The sequence below is a fragment of the Microcaecilia unicolor genome, chromosome 12 (assembly GCF_901765095.1).
Source record: "Microcaecilia unicolor chromosome 12, aMicUni1.1, whole genome shotgun sequence".
NCBI classification, from domain to species: Eukaryota; Metazoa; Chordata; class Amphibia; order Gymnophiona; family Siphonopidae; genus Microcaecilia; species Microcaecilia unicolor.
Window position 1 is genome coordinate 9355220 of NC_044042.1, and position 24559 is coordinate 9379778.

At 46.2% G+C, this 24559-nt stretch overlaps 1 protein-coding gene across 2 annotated transcripts in view; it reads right to left on the minus strand.

The window, feature by feature from the left end:
- The window catches only part of LAMB3 (laminin subunit beta 3), a 109223-nt gene that overhangs the window by 37647 nt on the left and 47017 nt on the right, over positions 1 to 24559 (minus strand). For both annotated transcript variants that reach the window (XM_030221328.1, XM_030221329.1), the window contains exons 4-9: positions 14456 to 14570; positions 11245 to 11318; positions 9454 to 9636; positions 5146 to 5209; positions 2942 to 3135; positions 211 to 331 (exon numbers count right to left, since the gene is read on the minus strand). In XM_030221328.1, the coding sequence (XP_030077188.1) occupies positions 211 to 331; positions 2942 to 3135; positions 5146 to 5209; positions 9454 to 9636; positions 11245 to 11318; positions 14456 to 14570 (751 nt within the window). The remainder of the gene's footprint in view (positions 1 to 210; positions 332 to 2941; positions 3136 to 5145; positions 5210 to 9453; positions 9637 to 11244; positions 11319 to 14455; positions 14571 to 24559) is intronic.

A 24559-nucleotide genomic window follows, 5' to 3' on the forward strand; every position in this document is an offset into this window, starting at 1 on the left:
CTGCTTAAAACCCACCTCTTCATTGCTGCGTTCGGCACCTAACTCTTACCGTTCAGTAACTCCAAACTGCCCCAATTTGACCGTTCACTTGTCTACTAGATTGTAAGCTCTTTTGAGCAGGGACTGTCCCTCTATGTAAATTGTACAGCGCTGCGTAACCCTAGTAGCGCTTTAGAAATATTAAGTAGTAGTAGTAAAGGACGAACATACTTTTGCACTCATTCGGATTTTGGTCATCTGCAGGCCTCCATGGCAAGTCATTATAGGCATCAGCGCAACGCTCACAATTTGGTCCCACTGTGTTGTGTTGACAAGCACAAACTTCATGAATCTACAAGACAGACAGACAGACAATTTCAGTGACATCTTAAAGGGCTGCAGAGCTTCGTTTCAAGAAAGGAGTGGGAAGGGTTCGGAAATAGTACTTTTATTTGTCAATGGAACTTAGGTACACAAAATTAGCCAGAGTCTACTAAACATTTGATTGATTTATTTATTTATAAAAATGTATTGACTGTCTCATTGGTAATCTACCATCCAAAGTGGTTTACAACCAAAGCACTTCATTATTTATTTATTTCGCAGTTCTTAAACACCGCTGACTTGCAACAGTTCACTAGATCATTTTAAGTTTAAAAGAGGGACCTGAATGATCTGGAAAGCTTTTAATACATGTGGCAATGAACAGTCCACTCACACTTACAAGCATAACTTATAGAATAGTTAAGTTATATTCCACCAGTTTTTGCATTCCGCCTATACCTATCCAGTTAAATGGCGGATTCCAATTAACAAGAACTAGATCAATCTATCCAGGAACTACAAATAATTAAACCAAACAAACTCATATGTTATGCTAAACAGTAGTTAAACCAGCTTTCCAAAACTGAAAATAATAATAGCAGGCTACACACCTTGAAACTAAGACCACTTCCTCATAGCTTACTCAAGCGTACATATCATTTGCCTTCACTTTGGTCATCAATCTTTTCATCCCAATGACTTTCTCCTACCCAGCTTGTCTGTTCATATATCTCAACATATATCTCTTTTGGGAAATATGAGCGTCCCCTCAAATCACAAGTCAGGAACCTTGGAATGCAGCTCGGTTCAACACTTACTCTGATCCCCCAAATCCAAGCAACCTTCAAGAGCAGCTTCTATCACTTGCGACACTACGCTACCTGTCTCCTTACATTGAGAAGGCAAGCCTTGTCTCAGTTGTGCACGCCATGATAACATCAAGACTGGATTACTGTAATGCGCTGTACACTGCTCTGACTACAAAGGGCCTGCACCAGCTCCAGTTGATTCAGAATGCTGCGGCAAGACTCATAGAAGGTTGCAAGCGATGTGACCACATCACACCATCTTTGCAAAAACTTTACTGGCTACCAGTACAATACAGAGCTAAATTTAAAACTCTGTGTTTGACCTTCAAGACCCTTAAAGGAAATGGCCCCAAATACTTGAAGAACAGGATCTCCCCTCTACACACCTTCACTAAGGTCCTCCCAAGGAGTTTCCCTAAGCACACCCTCTCCGAAGGACATCACGTGATGTGATATCCGCAAACGAGCCTTCTCCGGAGTAGGCCCCATGCTCTGGAATGCACTCCCCGAAAGGCTCCGCTTAACACAAGACTATCTCTAGTTCAGGAAGCAGGTGAAAGCTTGGCTCTTCCACCAGGTCTTTAACGGAAGAAGTAAATGACATCGGCTGCACATATTATAGCAGGACATGTTTATCCGCTCCTACCTTAGCCAAGATAATGTTCAAGCACTTTTCTGACATTATTTGCAACTCTCTCTTTAACTAATCCCCTTATTTTCTTACTCCCGATACTCTATCTTATCTATCTATATGCTCCATCTTTGCGTCCACCTGATGCTGCCCATTAAAATGTTTTATTGTGTATTGTGTTGACATTGTAATGCAGCACACTATGCCATCAGGCCCGGTCTTAGGGCGAGGCGACTGAGGCGACCGCATAGGGCCTCGCGCTCAAGGGTGCCCCGTGTGGCTGCCCCGCCCCCGACCGCCTGAGTTCCAGTCCCCCTCCCTCTGAATTTTAAAAGTTACCTCGTCGGGTTACAGGCAGCAGCAGGAGTGAAAAGCATGCGAGCTGCTCGGCACTTCAGGAGCCTTCCTTTCCCTCTCAGCTCTGGTCCCGCCCTCATGGAAACAGGAAATGAGGGCGGGACCAGAGCTGAGAGGGGGAAAGGAAGGCAACTGAAGCGCCGAGCAGCTCGCACGCTTTTCACTCCTGCCGCGGAGCTGCCTGTAACCCGACGAGGTAACTTTTAAAATTCAGAGGGAAGGGGACTGGAGCTCGGAGGGAGGCTTCGGAAGGAGGGGGGCCTTGGAGCTTGGAGGGAGGGAGGGAAGGAGGGGGGCCCTGGAGCTCAGAGGGAGGGCTGGCCGGCCCTGGAGCTAGGGTGGGGGTGGGGCTAGGATGGGGCCCCATCAAATTGATCTGCATAGGGCCCCGCACTTGCTAAGACCGGCCCTGTATGCCATACTTTGTATTGTTTTAATATTTTTACTGCTGTAATTGTCTATTGCTTATCTTTAACTTATTCTTGCAGTACGGCGCCTTGAGTGAATTCCTTCAAAAAGCTATTTCATCGTATCATACTGACATTATGAGCATCATCTCTACGTTAATCAAATGCTCTTATGCTGTTTAACAAAATTATAAGTTTTATGTCAAGCTGTACATGCTGCATAGCACTTTGGATGAACCTGCTCATAGAGACGGTTAATAAATCTAAGTATGTACAATACATTCATAAATGGTCATCATCATCTCGGGAAATGTCTTATGTTGGACCAATAACAAGTTATTAAAGTCTACAGAAACTTCCTCCTGCCCTGTCCTGTTCATTGCCGCTCAGGGGAAGCCTTTATCGTTAACGCTAGAATGCCCCCCCCCCCTCACCTGCACATTGGCGTGTGGGTCTCTGGAGGACATGCTGCCAGGCAAGCAGCGGTCGGCATGTCCATAGCAGAGGCAGCTTCCTCGTACATGCATCTCTGACACAGCATAGAAGGCATGTGGGGTGTAGTATTTGCGAGCCGGGAGTCGGGTCAGCTGGGTGAAGTTGACTCTCAGGTTGGTGAACTCCCCTAGTTCTGGTAACCAAGAAACAGAAAATAGTGGGAAAGCTGCAAATGAACTAAAATGCATGAAAATCAGTTCTATGGGTGTTAATTCATAGGTTAACATACATTAAATATAAACACTTGGAAACAGATCATAAAGTAAGCCAATACACAAGTGTGTCAGGAGGAAAAACCTCAAGAAGCTCCTTCTCCCATAAAACAAACGGGTAGAAGGGCTAGGGCTTCTTCATCATCGGAAAAAACCTCCTGGATATCTTAGCTTCAAAACATCGAAACAGTATAAATTCACTGCACTGTTGAGCTTTTTCAGATGTTGAAAAAATAGAGAAGGTACTTAGCTGAATCTCCATTTCCCTAAGTGCAAAGGCATAAAATACAAAGTACTGCACGGATCGACCTTCGCATACAGGAGCACACAACTCTGGAATACACTACCACGCAACTTGAAAACGATCTACGAATTGACCGACTTCCGCAAATTACTGAAGACTTATCTCTTTGAGAAAATCTACGGCAAGGATCAAAACACATGAAACCCATACAATTTAATAGATACGCACCTACACACTCTCTCTTGAAGTCTCCTCTCCCGCACGCCCACCAATCCTAAAACCCCTCCCACAGATAAAATTATTAGACCTTCATGTCCCCCGATACTGTTTTGTCCCCCTTTCAACTCGCCACTGTTATATTCCGCTGTTCTATTCCCGAATGATATCCCGAACTTACTCTGTCTTTTACAATTCTTCTTAATGTAACCTATAAGCGCACTGCAACCAACTGTACTCCCATATACTCCGCTGTTCCATCCCCAAATGATACTCTGTATTTACTTTGTTTTCTATAACTCTTCACAATGTAACTCAGAATTGTACTGCAACCAATTGCACTTCCATCATTCACAATGTATTGTAAGCCACACTGAGCCCGCAAATAGGTGGGAAAATGTGGGATACAAATGCAAATAAATAAATAAACTTCTCTAAGGCTCCTTAAGGTCGTTGCAGTCAAGCTAAGTACCTTCTCTATTTTTTTCAACATCTGAAAAAGCTCAACAGTGCAGTGAATTTATACTGTTTCGATGTTTTGAAGCTAAGATATCCAGGAGGTTTTTTCCGATGATGAAGAAGCCCTAGCCCTTCTACCCGTTTGTTTTATGGGCGAAGGAGCTTCTTGAGCTTTTTCCTCCTGACACACTTGTGTATTGGCTTACTTTATGATCTGTTTCCAAGTGTTTATATTTATAGGACTCTCCTTTATTGGAAACCTATTCCCTGAATTATTTTGTAGTTGATATCTAAGTATAACATACATTAAATCCACTCTTTAAGGTATACTAACAAATGCATATCCTAATAGGGTCAAAATGTGGGAAATCAGATATTAGTTATTTATTTATATCATTTGTATAAATGCAGGTGTGTAGGGTCTGTGTATAGGGTCCGCATACAGTTCAAACTCCTTTTATTGACCTATAAGTGTATTCACTCTGCAGCTCCTCACTACCTCTCCACTCTCGTCTCTCCCTACATTCCTCCCCAGGAACTCTGTTCACTGGGTAAATCTCTCTTATCTGCACCCTTCTCCTCCACCGCTAACTCCAGACTCCGTTCCTTTTATCTTGCTGCACCATATGCCTGGAATAGACTTCCTGAGCCGGTACGTCAAGCTCCATCTCTGGCCGTCTTCAGATCTAAGCTAAAAGCCCACCTTTTTGGATGCTGCTTTTAACTCCTAACCCTTATTCACTTGTTCAGAACCCTTATTTTCCCACCTATTTGCAGGCTCAATGTGGCTTACATAGTTCCGTAATGGTGATTACCAGTTCCGGAAAAGATAAATACATAGAAGAGACAAAATTGATTAGGTATTCAGGTAAGGAAAGTTCATCTTATAATAATACATGAAAGGTATTAGATTAAACTTCATTGGTGATAAATTAGCTTGATCAGGAATATTAAACGTCAACTATTATACTTTGCAAAGAAAGGATAGACGATAGATTGGATATGCTCTTACGGTTGATTTTTTGGCTGTGAGGTGCAATTACACTCGATGCCGATTCTACCAGGCTGAATCGAATCTAAGCAGGAAAAAACAAAAGAGAAAGAAAAACAACTTTGGTGAAATTTAAGGAACCAAGTTTTGTCCACACACAATTTCGCTCATCCATTTCATGTTGTTATTTTTCCAGGATACCATGTAATACTTGTATAACACTCTCAATGTACACTCCGCAGGACATTTCTAGGAATACAAATCCTGACTCTAGGTCCAGTCGTATCTCTGAAACAGGACCTGAATTTAATCTAGACCCGCCAGGATGCTCAGGAGATCCCTGAGGAAAAGGAAGTTTCAAAAACTGCTCAACAGTGACACCTAGTGATGACGCAGGGATGCGTGCCCTGACAGGTTGTGTGAACCTCGGTTAAGAGCTGCTCCAACTGACCTGGAAAGAGGATGAATCCACTAGTCCAAAGCATATGTTAAAACCTCCTGGCCTGGAGATCGTAAAGCTAGTGATTCAGTCCAAGTTTCAAATGGTGACATTTTAAGATTGTTTCACGTCAAAACAAAGTCAGCAGAGGCTTTTTACCTGTGGATTTTGCATTGAGCTTCAAAGAGAAAGCAGACGTGTATTTTCACTTTGATACTTGCCAAGGGTACAAACATTTTCATCTGGTCTTTGTGCAGTAGATTTTTCTAAGGAAACTAATAAACATGAATTTGACAAGACCACCTATGTCTGCTGTTTTCCTAGTGCTACTCAAAACACGTCCCCAGGAACTCCTCCCTTTAATGCAGCCAATAGAATAAGCATTACGTGCCCCCAGGAACGCCTCCCTTTAATGTAACCAATAGAATAGGCATTGTGGAATAATGTGCATGCTTTCACCCACTATGAGGAACAGTAAATTTTAGGGGTACGCATTCATCACGGTTAATTTGCTTTGTTTCACTACCTAAAAACAGTGGCGTAGCTACGTGGGGCTGGGGGGGCTGGGCCCCCATAGATTTGGCCCTGGACCCCCCTGCCGATGACCCTCTTGACCCCACCTCCTGCAACCAACCCTCCTCCACTGTCGCCGTGGGCTACCTTTCCTGACGTCCTGCACATTGTACGTGCAAGACGTCAGACTCACAGAAACAGAACAAAGCCTTGCAGATCAGCCAGCGTTTCTGACAACGTGCAGGACGTCAGACTCACAGAAACAGAATGAAGCCTTCAGAGGAAGAAGAGGACCTCCTCGGTTGGTGGGGATTGGGGTCCCCCCCCCCAGCAAAGGTAGCCCACGGCGACAGCGGTGGAGGGGGGGGTCCAGAGGGTTGTCGGCAGGGGTCGTCAAAGTTGGCGGTGGCGGGGGGGGGTCCGCAATAGCGGGGGGGGGTCAGTAATGGCAGGGGGGGCTAAAATGTGCCCCCTCACCTCGGGCTCTGGCCCGCTGAAGTCTGGGTACGCCCCTGCCTAAAAATTAAATGCACGGCCAGGAACCAGAGCGTACCTACTTCTCCACCTACCCAAATATAGAAACATAACCTACAAGTCCATTTATACAGCAGGTTTCAACTCCAAATGGTGGAACTCAATTCCCAAAGCCATTAACAAGCATAAACAACTATCTGTACTTCAGAAGAGAACTAAAGACACATCTTTTCAAAAAGTTCTATGAATAAACAATAACAGCTACTAATTGTGCATAAATCCCTGACAACCACAAAACACACCATTAACCATCCCCATATCAAAACAAACAAACCAAAAACAATAACCATCTCCATTTCAAGAAAAACACCCAAAACACAGCTCTACAAGAACCTGCATGACAAAAAAAATAACAAAAACAAAATAACCAAACGCTACCAAAATATTATGAGTTATACAAACTATGAATCAAACACTGCAAGTGTCTAAAAAAACTACAGTCTCTACCTTTCACAAGATACACTAATTGCTATCTCCATCCGAGAGCAAAACTGCAAAACACCCTTTCAAGAAATCTTACTGGGTAACCACAATATGATAAGAGGTCTATAAAATAATGAGTGGAGTGGAACGGGTAGACGTGAATCATTTCCAAAAATACTAGGACTAGGGGGTCATGCAACGAAACTACAAAGTAGTAAATTTAAAACGAATCAGAGAAAAAATTTTTCTTCGCTCAACGTGTAATAAAACTTTGGAATTCGTTACCAGAGAAGGTGGTAAAGGTGGCTAGTTTAGCGGAGTTTTAAAAAAGGTTTGGACGGCTTCCTAAAGGAAACGTCCACAGACCATTATTAAAATGGACGGCCGGGGGGGGGGGGGGGATCCATTGCTTATTTCTGGGATAAGCAGCATAAAATGTTTTGTACTTTTTTGGGATCTTGCCAGGTATTTGTGACCTGGATTGGCCACTGTTGGAAACAGGATGCTGGGCTTGATGGACCTTTGGTCTGTCCCAGTATGGCATCACTTACGTACTTATGTACTTGGAATTCTGAATGGAATCTTGCTACTCTTTGGGGTTCTACATGGAATGTTGCTACACGTTGAAATTCTGCATGGAATCTTGTTATTCTTTAGAATTCTAGAATCTTGCTACTCTTTGGGGTTCTACATGGAATGTTGCTACTCTTTGGGTTTCTGCCAGGTATTTGTGACCTGGATTGGCCACGGTTGGAAACAGGATGTTGGGCTTGATGGACCTTTGGTCTGTCCCAGTATGGCAAAACTTATGTACTATTGGTACCAAAATGTTTTCAATCTGATTGTAAATGTCTAATAATGTAATCCACCAGAAGAATGAATGTAAGCCACAGTGAACCAAAACTTTTGATTGGATAATAAGTGGGATATAACAATGAATAAATAAATAAAAATCTCTTGCATGTGCAAATCACGTGTTTGCCTGTATATCTACAAATTAACACATATACAATTCATTTGCATGAGTAAAACGTTCTTGCATGCATAGAAGGCATGCATTTAAGACAAATCTGTGCAGAAACATGAAAATTGAACACAACTCCATTTAAATTGATAACTAGCTGAATTTTTGTTTTGGCTATGCACACTCCTAGGTTGGCATTTTAAGCAGGAAAGTTGCTTTTTTAGCTGTATGCAAGCATTTGAAAATCTCCTGAGCAGTTCTACTTTTAAACTCTGGAATTCGTAGCCAGAGAATGTGGTAAAGGCAGTTAGTGGAGGAGTAGCCTAGTGGTTAGTGCAGTGGACTTTGATCCTGGGGAACTGGGTTCAATTCCCACTGCAGCTCCTTGTGACTCTGGGCAAGTCACTTAACCCTCCATTGCCCCTGGTACAAAATAAGTACCTGAATATATGTAAACTGCTTTGAATGTAGTTGCAAAAACCTCAGAAAGACGGTATATCAAGTCCCAGTTCCCTTTCCCTATTTGAGATTCTAGATGGAATGTTGCTACTATTGAGATTCTGTTGCTACTATTTGAGATTCTACATGGAATGTTGCTATTCAACTAGCAACATTCCACGTAGAAGCCTGCCCTTGCAGATCAGCAACGCGGCCGCGCAGGCTTCTGTTTCTGTGAGTCTGTGCAGTGGACTTTGATCCTGGGGAACTGAATTCGATTCCCACTGCAGCTCCTTGTGACTCTGGGCAAGTCACTTAACCCTCCATTGCCCCTGGTACAAAATAAGTACCTGAATATATGCAAACTGCTTTGAATGTAGTTGCAAAAACCTCAGAAAGGCAGTATATCAAGTCCCATTTCCCTCTCCCCCTTATGACATCACAATATCAGAAGTGAGCCAAGTATTGGGCAGTCAAGCCATTGTGACATCACTGATGAGGTTGGCTCTTATTGGTGGAATGAGCATAGGAGTAGCCTAGTGGTTAGTGCAATGGACTTTAAAGCCATTGTGACATCACTGATGAGGTTGGCTCTTATTGGTGGAATGAGTGCAGGAGTAGCCTAGTGGTTAGTGCAGTAGACTTTGATCCTGGGGAACTGTATTGGGCAATCAAGCCATTGTGACATCACTGATGATGTTGGCTCTTATTGGTGGAATGAGTGGAGGAGTAGCCTAGTGGTTAGTGCAGTGGACTTTGATCCTGGGGAACTGAGTTCGATTCCCACTGCAGCTCCTTGTGACTCTGGGCAAGTCACTTAACCCTCCATTGCCCCTGGTACAAAACAAGTACCTGAATATATGTAAACCGCTTTGAATGTAGTTGCTAAAAAAAAAAAAAAAAAAAAAAAAGGCAGTCTATCAAGTCCCATTTCCCCTTTAAGAAATTTTTATTTTGCAAAGTGCCTTTATTTCTGCCTCACAGGTTTCCCTCTGCATACGCATAGTTTCCACTGTACCTTTCCGCCTTTCTTTGGGTCAGATGTCAAAGCCTGACAGCGCGCATCTTCCAGGCTCTGAGGGTGGCCCCTGCTGACATGGGGGAACGAGGCAGCACAATTGTGAGCGAGGTACTGATAGACCTTCCATGTCCTTCCAAAGTCTGAGGAGCGCTCAATCAGCATTGCCGCAGGCACGGGACTCTGCAAGGACGTTAGAAATGTTAGCGGCTGAGATCACAGCTCTTGCCATCATGCGCTTCCTTTTAATAAGTAAAGACCAATATCTTACTAGCCTCCAAATTTACAACATTTTACATATATGTTTTAAAGGAAATTCAGAATTTCTTCTTTTTCTCTCCATCCCCGACATCTCCAGTAAGGGGCAGGGAAGTCTTCCTTTAACCTCTGCCTAAGGAGACCAACTGCCCTGTTTTGGAATGGTCAGACTGGTTTCTGGAGTCTGGTAACAGGTTGTAACTGGATACTGTACTTTCCGGACAAGGCTGATCACATCGGGGCAATAGGGCATAGACAGTGGGTTACCTCCCTACTGCAGCTGCTACAACTGCCTCATCGTCTTCCCTCTTCCACACACCCTCCTTCACCCGTGTCCATTACTTCCCTTCAAACCCTGCTCTGTTCTGCTGCTCCTTCCTTGGTTACGCTCACGGAAGCTTTCCAAAAATACTAGGACTAGGGGGCATGCGATGAAGCTACAATGCTGTAAATTTAATATGAATCGGAGAACATTTTCCTTCACTCAGTGTGTAATTAAACTCTGGAATTCATTGCCAGAGAATGTGGTAAAGGCAGTTAGCTCAGCAGGGTTTAAAGAAGGTCTGGACGGCTTCCTAAAGGAAAAGTCCATAGACTTATTAAATTGGGGATTGGCCACTGTTGGAAACAGGATGCTGGGTTTGATGGACCTTTGGTCTGTACCAGTGTGGCAATACTTATGTACTTATTAAGCTGCAGCAACAGCAATAAGAAAAAAAGGGTAACTTGTACTGCAGAGGTACAATCATATAACCTCCACCTTGCAGTTACTGTACTAGCTGTTCATGTAAAATTGGGTGAAATTTAAGTTTCTAGTTTAGTGTATAAGGCACTATTGTATTGTACACTGCTGGTATGCCTATAATGAGAGATGGTTAAGAAGCTGGATAGAGGGGGGAAAGGAGAAAGGGCAGGAGATGATGGATAATGTGGGGAAGGGGGAAAGGAGGTGAGGAGATGCTGGGTTGGAGGGGGAGAGAGCGACAAAGAGACCAAGGCTGGTAGATACTGGGGATGGGAGAAAGTCACTGATGTAAACACATACTGGAAACTGAGTTAGGATAAAGGGGCTGATTTTGGGAGAGGGGTCTAATGCTGAGACTGGAATTAGGGGACTCACACTGTCAGATGCTGGGATGGGAGACCAGGGCTGACGCTGGCAAATGTAGGGTTTGGGGACTGAGTTGAGAGGGGGATGATTTTGTGGGACGGACCTAAAACTTGGGTTTCTGAGTATGCACTGTGGCAAATGGCTTAGCAGTTTGGATTGACTAGAGGTGAGATGACAACCCCTCCACTCTTGTCTCTTTCCCTGCTAGACCATTCCCCATTTGTGCACAGCTGAAAGCAGAAGACTGTTTCTGAGGTGTGTCTTTATAGCAGCCTCCCACCCCTCCGGCTTCCAGGTGTGAAGTTCGGAGGGGTATCCAATTAGGGTGTGTGGAAAAGTGGGAACTCTATCCGTGCCTCACCCCCCCCCCCCCCCCCATAAATGTTTGTGAGCAATAAGGAAAAATCAGGGATTGTTCTTACCCGGAAGTCCAACATGAGGTCATTGAGCTGAAACTTCCTGTCCAGATCAAAGTGGATAGAGACTTGATCCACACCTAATTACACACACAAAAACCAGATGTCATATGTATAATGCAGCAGATTACAGTGTCAGCAATCCATCATTAATGCTCCTGAGGGTAGAGGCTCCTTTCTTTGTGCAAAGACAACCTCTGAAAAACATCTGCTTCCAAAATCATTCATGCGGATTTCATCACACTGTTCTAAATCTGGCAGCTGGCTTTGTTTCTACAGGTCAGGCTAACCCAGTCCTTGATTCACTCTTCTGCATACATGGACCCGTACAGACGCGTAACCAGACCTGTTATTCTGGATGAGCCCTTCCCACCCCCTCCCCCCCCCCCCCCCCACCCCTGTCAATACATACAGTTTTTTTGTAACTTTCCCTCTGCCCCTGCTATCATCATGGGGAGTTTAGAGAGAGATGGGCAGCTGCCATGAGGGAGAGAGAGAGAGAGAGAGACATGAGGCACTGCCAATGAGGTGCTTTGGGGCAGGGCCACCGAGGGGGGAGGGCAGGGGGACAAAATTCCCCGGGCCCGGGCCTCCAAGGGTGGCCCGGCACCGGGGTCAGGCTGCCGGCGCTGTAGTCCCCGGTCTCACCTGCCTACCTCCTTGGCTCCAGGCCCCCTGCATTCGAAGCGGCAGTCACAGATCACCTACCTTTGGGCCTTCCCTCCCTCCCTCCTTGTGTCCCGCCCTCGCGGAAACCGGAAGTTACATTAGACACAAGGAGGGAAGGCCAGAAGAGAGGCGATCTGCGACTGCTGCTTTGAATGCAGGGGCCCGGAGCCATGGAGGCAGGCAGGTGAGACCAGGGTCTGCAGCGGCGGGGGGAGCGACAGGGGAACGGAGGTAGGGCGGCCTTGCCCCGGGCCCAGCCTAGTCTCTTGCGGCCCTGCTTTGGGGGCCACTAGACTGGGTGGGCCTGAGGCAAGAATGGGTCCACCCATAGCTACGCCACTGGACCCCGTATATAAGTCCATGCAAACAAAGGGGTAAGGCCAGATCTAGACCTGAGCCAGCGAGGCATTACAGTTTACACAGCTAGCTCTCCAAACCCTGCCTACCTGCACACTTTCCTAAGATCATTTTCCATATTCCTTATCTATGTTTCTCTGGGGAAGGGGGGAGACAAGGTCTCCAAATCAGTTCATTTTGTGTCTACCATGACAGCAATGAACCTCACTCCTAAATCAGGGTATGTGCAGTACAATCTCAGTCTCTCAGATTTACTGCCAATGGCCACCATAGTACCTTGTACACTATCAACATGCATTAGTGCCCCCCCCCCCCCAAACAACCTAAGAATGGTGGGCTTAAATGGTCCATTTTCCTATTGAAGGTTAACAATTTTGATTAAATACTTTATGTAAGTTAGCCAAGACACCGTTTCACAACCCTCTCCTAAACAGCATACCTAGCCTGCCAGGTTTTCAGGACTGCCGCAATGAATATGCATGAGATAGATTTGCATATGGTGGAGATCCAGTATATCACTCACAAAGACTAGGGGACACTCGAGGAAGTTACATGGAAATGCTTTTAAAACAAATAGGAGGAAATATTTTTTTCACTCAATGAATAGTTAAGCTCTGGAACTCTTTGCCGGAGGATGTGGTAACAGCAGCTAGCGTATCTGGGTTTAAAAAAAAAAAAAAAGGTTTGGACAAGTTCCTGGAGGAAAAGTCCCTAGTCTGCTATTGAGGAAGACATGGGAAGCAACTGCTTGCCCTGGGATTTGTAGCATGGAGTGTTGCCACGATTTGGGTTTCTGCCAGGTACTTGTGACCTGGGTTGGGCACTGTTTGGAAAATAGGATACTCAGCTAGATGGACTGTCGGTCTGACCCAGTGTTCTTATGCAAATCTATCTCATGCATGTCATCATGAATATCCTGAGACCCTCACCAGTTAGTGTCTTCATCCAGAACTGGGCTGCAAAATACTGAACTGTTGAGTAGAAATAACGAAGGTTCCAAGATACACTCTTTTGGGTTTATGGTCCCTTATGTATGCAGTACATCTCTTAATTGTCTTTTTGACTCATTTTATTTATTGACTAGTAAAAAAAGGCCTGTTTCTTAAGGCAAGGAAACGGGCGCTAGCAAGGCAATCCCCCCACCCTCCCTCGCTGTGTCGCTCTGTGCCCTCCCAGCCTCCCTGGCCTGCCACCCACCCAGTTCAAGGCCCCCTCACGCCCCTCCCACCGAGTTCCAGACTCTGCCCTCCCTCCGTTTTCAACACCCCCCCCTCCGTGTTATGGACCCCTGTACCCCCCTTCCGCAACCCTGTCGACCCCCCTTCTCGCTGAAAACCGTCCCCCGCCGCCATCGAGTACCTGTGCTGACGGGGGACCCCAACCCCCGACAACCGAAGTCATGTTCTGGCCTTCGCGGCGTTGCTTCCTCAATGATCTTCTGTTCAAGTTTCTGTGCGTGCGTACAGGAACTTGAACAGATCATTGAGGAAGCAACGCCGCGAAGGCCAGAACACGACTTTGGCTGTTAGGGGTTTGGGTCCCCCGTCAGCACAGGTACTCAACAGCGTCGGGGGGGGGGTCGACAGCGTCGCTGAAGGGGGAGTCCAGGGGGCCATAACGTGGGGGGGGGGTGTTGAAATCGGAGGGAGGGCGGAGTGTGGAAGTCGGTGGGAGGTGCGTGAGGGGACACGGGGTGTTGATGCTTGTCGGGTGGGGGAGGTCTGTGTTGCCCCGCTCCCTGCCACTTGCGTGTTTCCCTACTCCTCCCCTTGCCTTGGAATCAGCTGTCACTGAGGTTCGGCGCAGCCAATCAGTGGGATTCATGACATCAGTTTAATCTACAGCACCTAGCAGACCACGGCGGAAGTCAGGGTCCCAGGCAGTGACAGAACGTTGGAGGTGAGAATTATTATATAGGATGGTGCTCCCTATCTACTGTCCTTGATGCCATCTGGGATGAAAACACTCTTTAAGGCTTGTGGGCAAACACGGTCCTCAAGGGCCACAACCCAGTTGGGGTGGTCAAGATTTCCAAAAATGAATATGCATGAGATTTCTTAGGATGCCATGGAACTCAATCTCGTGCATATTCATTGTAGAAATCTTGAAATCCCTACTAGGTTGTGGCCCTCGAGGGCCGTGGACGCCCAAACCCTGCTGTAGAGAACGAAGGTAGGATGCCACCACTCACCGCTCTGAGACTGCCACCAGCGCAGAGGTCCCACAGGAGACAGCACGTTTAAGATCCGATGGCTCGTCTGCGTCAAAGGCTCCCTGGAATCACATTCACAGCATTTCATTTGCCACTGAGAAGAGAAGCAAAGCAAAGAACAATGTTGTCAGACAAGTGTTCTGAAGCAGAAGAAAAATAAGATAGATATTCAGGACCGACTCAGAGCAGTAATTCTCTACCAGTGTTGCCAGATGGCAACAAATATTCCAGCCAAATTTGTGACCAAGAGTAGCCAAAAACAATTAATATTAATAAGGTCTATATGAATATTGTATTGATACTGTAATCATCAGTATCAATCATAATCTCACTCACAGTCAGGGGATGATGGAGTCCTCTGTCACAGCAATACCACGCGAACCAAGCTCCACGTTGGGGGGCTGGATCCCGCCTCCCTCAGCCTCCTATTGGTCCAATTAGGACCAATAGGAGGGCGCCGCGCCCAACCTGCGGCAAAAGCACCCAAAAAGCCGCGACCCTGGGCTTTTGGGAAAAAAATAAGGGTGGTTGTGGGGAACTGCCCGATTTGGCGGGAATACTGCCGATGTGGCAACTTTGTTCTCTACCCGCATTCGGCCAGTCCCGCTTCCGGACATCCACAATGAATATGCATGCATCAAATGCATTACATGCAACAGAGACCAGACCTGCAAGTCAGGGCTGCCAGTGCCAAAGTCAGGCCCAGGGCAGGGCAACCTCCCTACTCCAGGATCATCAGTGCTGCCCCCCCCCCCCCCCCCCCCACCGCAACTACAAATACCTTGGCTGGCGGGGATCCCAAGGCCCCGCCAGCAGACAAAGTCTTCCTGCAGCTCTGCTCTTCACTCCGTCGCAATTGCCTGCCCTGCCCCTGCAGCTGCTTCTTCTCTCACATCGCGCATGCTCGGTTTCAAAACCGAGCATGTGCGGCTTGAGGGGAAAATCAGCCGCTTGGCGGGCAATGCAGCAGAGTGAAGAGCGGCGCTGGAGGAAGACCTCTTCTGCTGATGGGGCCTGGGGAGGAGACCCGCCACCCAAACCAGAGGCCCTGGCCCGAAGCCCTGCTGTGCCCGCTTCTCCCCAGCCTCCAAGGAGGGGGGGGGGCCTAGTGCTGGAATTTTCTTCAGGAGCAGGAGAGAGAGTGAGAGACCCTGGCGTAGTGCTGGCCCCCCCCCCTTGGAGGCTGGGCCTGGGAAATTGTGTCCTCCCTGCCCCGCCCTCCCCCGGCGGCCCTGCTGCCAAGTCTCCCTCATGCATATTCATTATAGAAATTTAAAAAAAGAAAAATGTCAGTTAAAATGATAAGCCCAATGGAGATGTTAAATCGATATTTCAAAGAAAGTTTGGAGATACCTGAGGCACATTTACCACCTTTAACACAGGTTTACTATATGTGCCCCAAAAACTACAAGATCAACCACAGAAACAACAAACATCTTTGGATGTTACAAACGTTCTGGAAACATCCGAAACCGAACAAGCCACTGTGGCAACTTTAGTAGCACCTGTGGCTTTGCTACCAGTCAAACAATGGCTGCTTAAAATGTTTTTCAAACATAAGAGTAAATTGTTTTGGGGGACTAAAGATACTATTATTTCCAGATGTCTCAAAAGATACGCAAAAAAAAAAAAAAAAAACGAAAACAATTTTTGATTTTGAAACCAGAAATGTTGCGGCTAGGCGGTACGTTTTATCTCCGATTCCCATGTAAATGTGTTATATGTTATGAAGCACATAGTAACATAGTAAATGACGGCAGAAAAAGACCTGCACGGTCCATCCAGTCTGCCCAACAAGATAAAAACTCATATGTGTATACCTTACCTTGATTTGTACCTGCCTTTTTCAGGGCACAGACCGTACAAGTCTGCCCAGCAGTATTTCCCGCCTCCCAATCACCAGTCCCGCCTCCCATCTCCAGCTCTGGCACAGACCGTATAAGTCTGCCCTCCACTATCCTCGCCTCCCAACTACCAACCTCTCTTCCCGCCACCCAATTTTGGCTAAGCTTCTGAGGATCCATTCCTGCTGCACAGGATTCCTTTATGCACATCCCATGCATGTTTGAATTCCGTTACCGGAAATATACTGAAATATGTTTTCATGGATCCTACCCAATTAACAACATTTGTAGCTGAAGGAGCGAAATAGTTATTAACCTTGCTTATATGTCTCCTAGTTGTTAAGTTTCTTCAAAAGAAAAAAAAAATTCTCTCTCTTTCTTATTCCTCCTATTTTAAGGATGTCTCTTCACTTAATGTGGACTTGAGTGTTGAAATATGTGAAATTTATAACTTTTTGCCTATTGTTAATTTGAGAATATAACACTTTCCAACCAAGTGTAATTTCTTCAATATAATTGTATGTGCATAAAAATTAAAAGAAAAAGAAAATGTCTTCTTTCAAACTGTGAAGTTCTAGTAGTCTCCTATAGTCAGTACCCCTGGCGTAAGGTCATTTAGCGGACATCAGTGGCGTTCCTAGGGTTGCGGACACCCGGGGCGGCGCCCCGCCCCCTGGGTGCAGCGCCCCCCCCCCCCCCGGCGAAAGACACCCCCCCGGGTGCATGCCGCTGGGGGGGGGGGTGCCGCAGCGCGCGCCTGCTGCGAGTTTACTAACTTTGCTCGTTCGCTGCAGCTCCCTCTGCCCCGGAACAGAAAGTAAACGAGAGAAGTTAGCGAACTCTCGCAGCAGGCGCGCGGCGTGCACCCGGGGTGGACCGCCCCCACCGCCCCCCCCCCCTTGGTACGCCACTGGCGGATATAAAGCTTCCATTTTCAAATTCACCCACTTTCAGAGTGGAGGAGTGGCCTAGTGGTTAGGGTGGTGGACTTTGTTCCTGAGGAACTGAGTTCGATTCCCACTTCAGGCACAGGCAGCTCCTTGTGACTCTGGGCAAATCACTTAACCCTCCATTGCCCCGTGTAAGCCGCATTGAGCCTGCCATGAGTGGGAAAGCGCAGGGTACAAATGTAACAAAAATAAAATAGATACTATTGGAGATTCTACATGGAATGTTGCTACTAATGGAGATTCTACATGGACGTCAGACTCACAGAAGCAGAAGCCTGCGCGGCCACATTGGTGATCTGCAAGGGCCGACTTCTACATGGAATGTTGCTAGTGGGACTCTGGGCAAGTCACTTAACCCTCCATTGCCCCATGTAAGCCGCATTGAGCCTGCCATGAGTGGGAAAGCGCAGGGTACAAATGTAACAAAAAAAAAAGCCTGTTCCAAATATTTAGTCTTCCATTTTTTAAAATCTAACATACAAAGACAGCAGTTCAACAGATCCTGTCCTAGAGGTTAAAGCGTTTTGAGGAAAATACAGGCCAACCTACCTTTGTTCCTTTTGATTAAATAAAACTAAACTAAACTATGCTGAAATGTGGAGGTAATACAGGCTGAACAGATTTCAAAAGGTTACTAGGTGAAAGGGCAGGCTGTACAAGGGGAAATTTCCTCCCTTCTGCCCCTCCTGATATCTTCTCAAAGATCCTATTACAGGGCAGGCACCACCCCTGGTAACAAAGAGTGAATGGCACAAGTGTCATTCAAGCCCAGGAAAAATGCATCTATCTGTCAAGCTTTCAAAGAAGGATTTAATAAATTGTTGACTTTCAGTTGTTTGAATGCACTTTCTCTAAGAAACTGGTCCATCGCCCTCCGCCACCAGCCCAGAAGGCTTCTTGTGTGCACAGATGAAAGCTGCCATTATGCAAAATCGCACGTAGTCCCTTTTCATAAACTGCTGACTTAAGGAGGTCACGTGTTTTCTTTGGGAAAAGGGGCACAAGATGAAATTCAGATCACTGTAACCTTACCTAGCTTGTGTAAAGGGAATTTTGTTATGAAGGGCTGATGTTGCAACCTGATGCTGACACTGCAGGCAAGAAGCAGAGGCTCCCCAGAGGCCCACTGGCAGCATCTCATGAACCACACTAGGAAGAGAATTAGTCGGAGGAAAAATACTCCTTGATAAGACCGTTCCAAAACATGGGAACATAAGAAGTGCTGCTCTGAGTCAGGCCGATGGTCAGGAATGGCGGAAGAATATTAGGTACCCTAGACAAAACTTCAGCCTTGGAACCCCCCCCCCCCCCCCCCCCCCAACAATAACGGTCACCTCAAAGTGCAGCTTCCAGAATAATCTAACCATCTCCCACCCCACCGCTGGTAAAAGTACCTCCTCTTGGTTTTTTTTTTTTGTTTGTGCAGTTGTCATGTCCTATTGTTGTGCTTTGACTGTTTAGCACACACCCCCCCAAATAAGTTGTTGCCTAGGCGACTGCCTATGTGTGCCTAATGATTGCCCCAGGCCTGCCAGTGGCTTCTCCGGCCCAGCTCTTTAAGCCAGAGTCGTGGACAATATGTGCAATATTCAGAGCTGGCCAGTTACACAATTCCAGGCCGGACCTGGACTTCTAATAGCCATGTCCTGATGCATTATGGGACCACTGATTGCAATGGATAAGAGTCAGGTGCTTCAAATACCACATTACCTAAAATGTTCCTCATGGAAATAGGTAAATTGGTAGCTCAGATTACTTGTGCCAATCCCATGATACCACCTAGAGCTGGGCAACCACAGTCCTCAAGGGCCACAATCCAATTGGGTTTTCAAGATTTCCACAATGAATATGCGTAGGATCGAATTGCATACAATGAGAGCAGTACATGTAAATCAATCTCATGCATATTCTTTCTGGAAATCTTGAAAACCCGACTGGGTTGTGGGCCCCGCAGTGGTGTAGCTATGGGTGGGCCTGGCTGGGCACAGACCCAACCAATCTTGGCTCAGGCCCACCCAACTACAGTGCCACTGCTCTCTTCCCCCCCCCCCCCCACCTCCGCGGCGCCAAAGCATCAGCTTCATTTTTGCTGCTTGCGCTGGCCCCACAGGCTTCCATCTACTGCGTCCCATCAGACAGAAAACAGGCAATGAAATCAGCGAGGGCGGGACATAGCAGATGGAAGTCTGAGGGGCCAGCGCAAGCAGTGAGAATGAATCACTGCAGGTGCCGAGGACGCCTGTACCGACATCGGGGAGGGACAGAGTTCAGAGACAGGAGCGCAGATACCGGGACGCCGCAGAGGAGGAGGAGGAGGAGAAGATGTAGGGTAGGGGAAAAAAAAACTCTTATGTTCTTAAAAAATATCTCTGGGAAGATATTTGTGGTGTGTGGTTAGGGGGGGGAAGGGGGCATGTGCGCATGCAAGGGCCCATCCAAAATACCAAGTCTAGCTACACCTCTGGGGCCTCGACAACCGTGGTTGCTCACCCCTGATATAGACAAAGCTGGATCCAAGATGGCCGCCTGAGTAGACGTGCGGGAAAGAAACCCATCGGAAACTCCTGCAATTGAATAGCCTCGGAACCGTTATGGGAAAGAGGAAGGGGAAACCCGGAGTGCCTACCTCCACAGGCAGGGTTGAACCCCCTCTCTTGCGGCAGCTAACGTTAGAGGAATCGGGGACTCCAAACGCCGGGAGCCGGAATGCTTGCTTCGGGTGGTCCGGGAGATCAAGTTGACCTAAGCGCTGAGGGAGTAACTTTAAGCCCTCCCTCGCTAACGCCCCCCCCCCCCCCAAGGCCAGGACAAGAAGAGACGGGCGCGAGTGAACAGCACGCTGGGCCCGGAAGTCGGTCCCCGGTGGCTGGATGTGGAGACCCCGTGGCTACGTCGATGCCAGTGAATTTGCCAGCTCAGACAGTTTTTCTGTCTGGAAGAAATCCTGACGATCCGTCCTTGAGCTTTGGAGTTGTAAAAGCTGTTGCCGATACATTGGAATCCTTATGGGAAGTAATACAAGGAGTGAATACCAGCCTGCAGCAAATCACAGGTATTTCGCGTGGTGAAGTCGCGGATCTAAAGAGGTCACAAACTGATTTGATAATGAAAACATCCGAACGATCTACTAAAATGGAGACTTTTGATAAAGATTTAAAGATGGTGAACTCTTCAATGAATGTACTTATAAAAGATAGTAGTCTCCAACAGCGAAAAATGGAGTACTTAGAAAATCAGATTAGGGGAAACAGTTTACGTTTCCTTAATTTTCCTAAATTTATTTTTGTTACATTTGTACCCCGCGCTTTCCCACTCATGCAGCTTACATGGGGCAATGGAGGGTTAAGTGACTTGCCCAGAGTCACAAGGAGCTGCCTGTGCCTGAAGTGGGAATCGAACTCAGTGCCCCAGTTCCAGAGTCCACCACCCTAACCACTAGGCCACTCCTCCACTGTTGCTACTATTTGAGATTCTACATGCAGATCACCAATGTGGCCACACAGGCTTCTGCTTCTGTGAGTCTGACATCCTGACTCACAGAAACAGAAGCCTGCGCAGCCTTCTACATGGAATGTTGCTAGTGGAATAGCAACATTCAATGTAGAATCTCCAATAGTATCTATTTTATTTTTGTTACATTTGTACCCTGCGCTTTCCCACTCATGGCAGGTTCAATGCGGCTTACATGGGGCAATGGAGGGTTAAGTGACTTGCCTAGAGTCACAAGGAGCTGCCTGTGCCTGAAGTGGGAATCCAACTCAGTTCCTCAGTTCCCCAGGACCAAAGTCCACCACCCTAACCACTAGGCCACTCCTCCTGCTAAATCCCCTCTTAAACCAGCAATAGACATGTTGAAAAAATATTTCAGTGAAGTATTAGGTATTCCCTCTGAGGGATACCCTCCTATCACTAAAGCATTGTATATTTCAGGAATACGAGGGAGAGAACTGCCTGTTAACCCCCAATCTGATCTAAATATAACGGAATTTTTGGAAACCTCGCTGGAGACTAACTGAAAGAACTACCTTATTGGTTACTTTTGCTCTGCAGTTAGATCGCAATAACATTTTCAGACTCTATTTCCGCTAAACTAATTCACCATTCTTCGGTTCAAAAATTCAAGTTTTTCCAGACTTTGCTCGAGAAACTCAAAGAAAAAGAAAGCAATTTTTGCTACTAAAAGAGAGAGAGTTTTGTGTATGGGGGTGGGGGGGCCTTTTTGTTAAGGTTCCCCTGTAAGTGTTGTATTTGTTTGAATTCTGTGAATTATATCTATTTTGATCCGGAGAAGTTAAAAGAATTTATATTAACAAAAGAATAGCTGCAGTAGTTCATGATTGCGTAGCGTTAAACCCAGCTAGTGACATTCTTGGCTCTGTCTACTTGATTATATGAAATAGTTTTGGTTTTGTATTATTTGAATTTAGATATAATTTTCCTGTTCTTGGATCCACAAATTTGTGGACTAAATTCTAGCTTTTTCTTGTATGATTGAATAATTATAAATAAAAAATTTTTTAAAAAAAAGATATAGACAAATATTTGATTTTGTGGTATGTGAGATTTATGTATATTGCATAAATGTATGATTGAATAATTATAAATTAAAAATTAAAAAAAAAAAAAGATATAGACAAAGCTGGGCTATCTGGTGAGCTGTCCCCTTCCCCCATGAATGAAGAGCTCAGTCTGCCATTTCCCAGACACCACTCTCTGGTCTCCTGGGTATCTGAGAGCTATTTGTTCAATCAATCACTCAAACACTGGTTTCCCCACAATTCTCCACACACCAGGCTACGCCAAACAAGCTTAGTGGGTGAAAGGTTAGTAGGTGGAAAGTCAGTCTGGCTGTAAGGAGCTTTTTTTCCCCATCCCCCTAGTTTGCATCCCTGCAGGGCGGCAAGGATCAGTGACACAGCTGAGAGACATTCCCGAGATTCTATTAAGAGACCCTTCTGCTGGCAGTGTAACTCAAAACAGAGGGTCAAAACAAGCACTTAGCTCCGAAATACAGTCAGAGGCCCTGAAGAAAGGGCTGTTAGCATAATCCATGAGTAGAAAGAAGGGACATAAAAAGATGTTCCACTGGAAAGAGATAATCTATGGATGAGTATGTATATTTACCAACACACACCCACTTATATCCCCATAAGGGGCAACTGCAACCCCACCGCCTCAGTGCAGGCGAAGGCACACTGTTTTACAATGAAAATCCCTAAAATGGCACAGCTCCAGACTACGTGGTACCATTAATAAACTTAACTCAAAGAAACACTAAATATGAGGCAAGAACCTATCTCAGACTACACCTCCCAAATTGCAAAAAAAGGTATTTATCAGGAAAGGAATGGATGTGACCGCACCTCAAATATTGTGTTCAATTCTGGTTGCGCATCTCAAACAAGATATAGTGGAATTAGAAAAGGTGCAGAGAAGGGCGACGAAAATGATAAAGCGAATGGAACGACTTCCCTATGAGGAAAGGCTGAGAAGGTTAGGGCTCTTCAGCTTGGAGAAAGGCGGCTGAGGGGAGATGTGATAGAGGTCTATAAAATAATGAGTGGAGTTGAACGGGTAGATGTGAAGCGTCTGTTTACGCTTTCCAAAAATATTAGGACTAGGGGGCATGCGATGAAGCTACAAAGTAGTAAATTTAAAATGAATCGGAGAAAAGTTTTCTTCACTCAATGTGTAATTAAACTCTGGAATTCAACGACGGAGAATGTGGTAAAGGCAGTTAGCTTAGCAGAGTTTTAAAAAGGTTTGAGCGGCTTTCTAAAGGAAAAGTCCATAGACCATTATTAAATTGGACTTGGGGAAAATCCACTATTTCTGGGATAAGTAGTATAAAATGTTTTGTACCTTTTTTGGGATCTTGCCAGGTATATGTGACCTGGATTGGCCACTGTTGGAAACAGGATGTTGAGCTTGATGGACCTTTGGTCTGTGCCAGAGCCGGTGGTGGGAGGCGGGACTGGTGGTTGGGAGGTGGGGATGGTGCTGGGCAGACTTATACGGTCTGTGTCCGCTACCTATGGGGTTGGAAATTGTTCTCATGGAGAAATGTGTCAGTAAAACTCCTAGTAAGATACTCAGACTCTTCTATACCCAATGGGTACATGACCACAGGGCCAATGCAAGGATGGTGGGAAAGGAGATGGGATTTGATATTCTGCCTGTGATTACAATCAGCGTGGTTTTTCATACTATATACATGTACAGGCATGGAGGAATAGCCTAGTGGTTAGTGCAGTGGACTTTGACTCTGGGGAAGTGCAGTTCCTTGTGACTTTGGGCAAGTCACTTAACCCTCCGTTGCCCCGGGTACAAATAAGTACCTGTATATACAATGTAAACTGCTTTGAATGCAGTTGTAAAAACCACACAGAAAGGCAGTATATCAAGTCCCATTTCCCTTTCCCTATTTGAGAGTCTACATGGAATGTTGCTACTATTTCAGATTTTACATGGAACATTGTTAATATTTGAGATTCTACATGGAATGTTGCTACTATTGGAGATTCTAGATGGAATGTTGCTACTATAGAGATTCTGTTGCTACTATTTGAGATTCTACATGGAATGTTGCTATTCCACTAGCAACATTCCACATAGAAGCCTGCCCTTGCAGATCAGCAACGCGGCCGCGCAGGCTTCTGTTTCTGTGAGTCTGACGTCCTGCACGTATTTGAGATTCTGTTGCTACTATCTGAGATTCTACAAGGAATGTTGCTACTATTTGAAATTCTGTTGCTACTATTTGAGATTCTACATGGAATGTTGCTATAGTGGATGAGTGGCCTAGTGGTTAGTGCCCGTTTGTCCAGAAATCCAGACAAACGGGCAGATTGCTAGCCTCCCCTCCCCTTACTTACTACTGCCCTGGTGGTCTAGTGACCTCTTCGGGGCAGGAAAGAGCCCCCTCTTTCCTGCCCGGAGCGCTGCCCTGCATGCTTCCTTTCCGTTGCTGATCTCTGCGCCAATTCAAAATGGCCACCAAGAGTTGAAGTGACCTCGTGAGACTTCAACTCTCGGCGGCCATTTTGAATCGGCGCCGATATCAGAAACAGGAAGGATGCATGCAGGGCAGCGCTCCGGGCAGGAAAGAGGGGGCTCTTTCCTGCCCCGAAGAGGTCACTAGACCACCAGGGCAGTAGTAAGGTAAGGGGAGGAGGGTGACGGGGTGTGTGACAGGGGGGAGGAGAAAATGTGACAGGGGACGGAGCAAGGGCATGAAAGCGGGCGGGGTGGGTGTGTGGTGGGGGCGGGGCATGTGTCCTTCTTTTTGG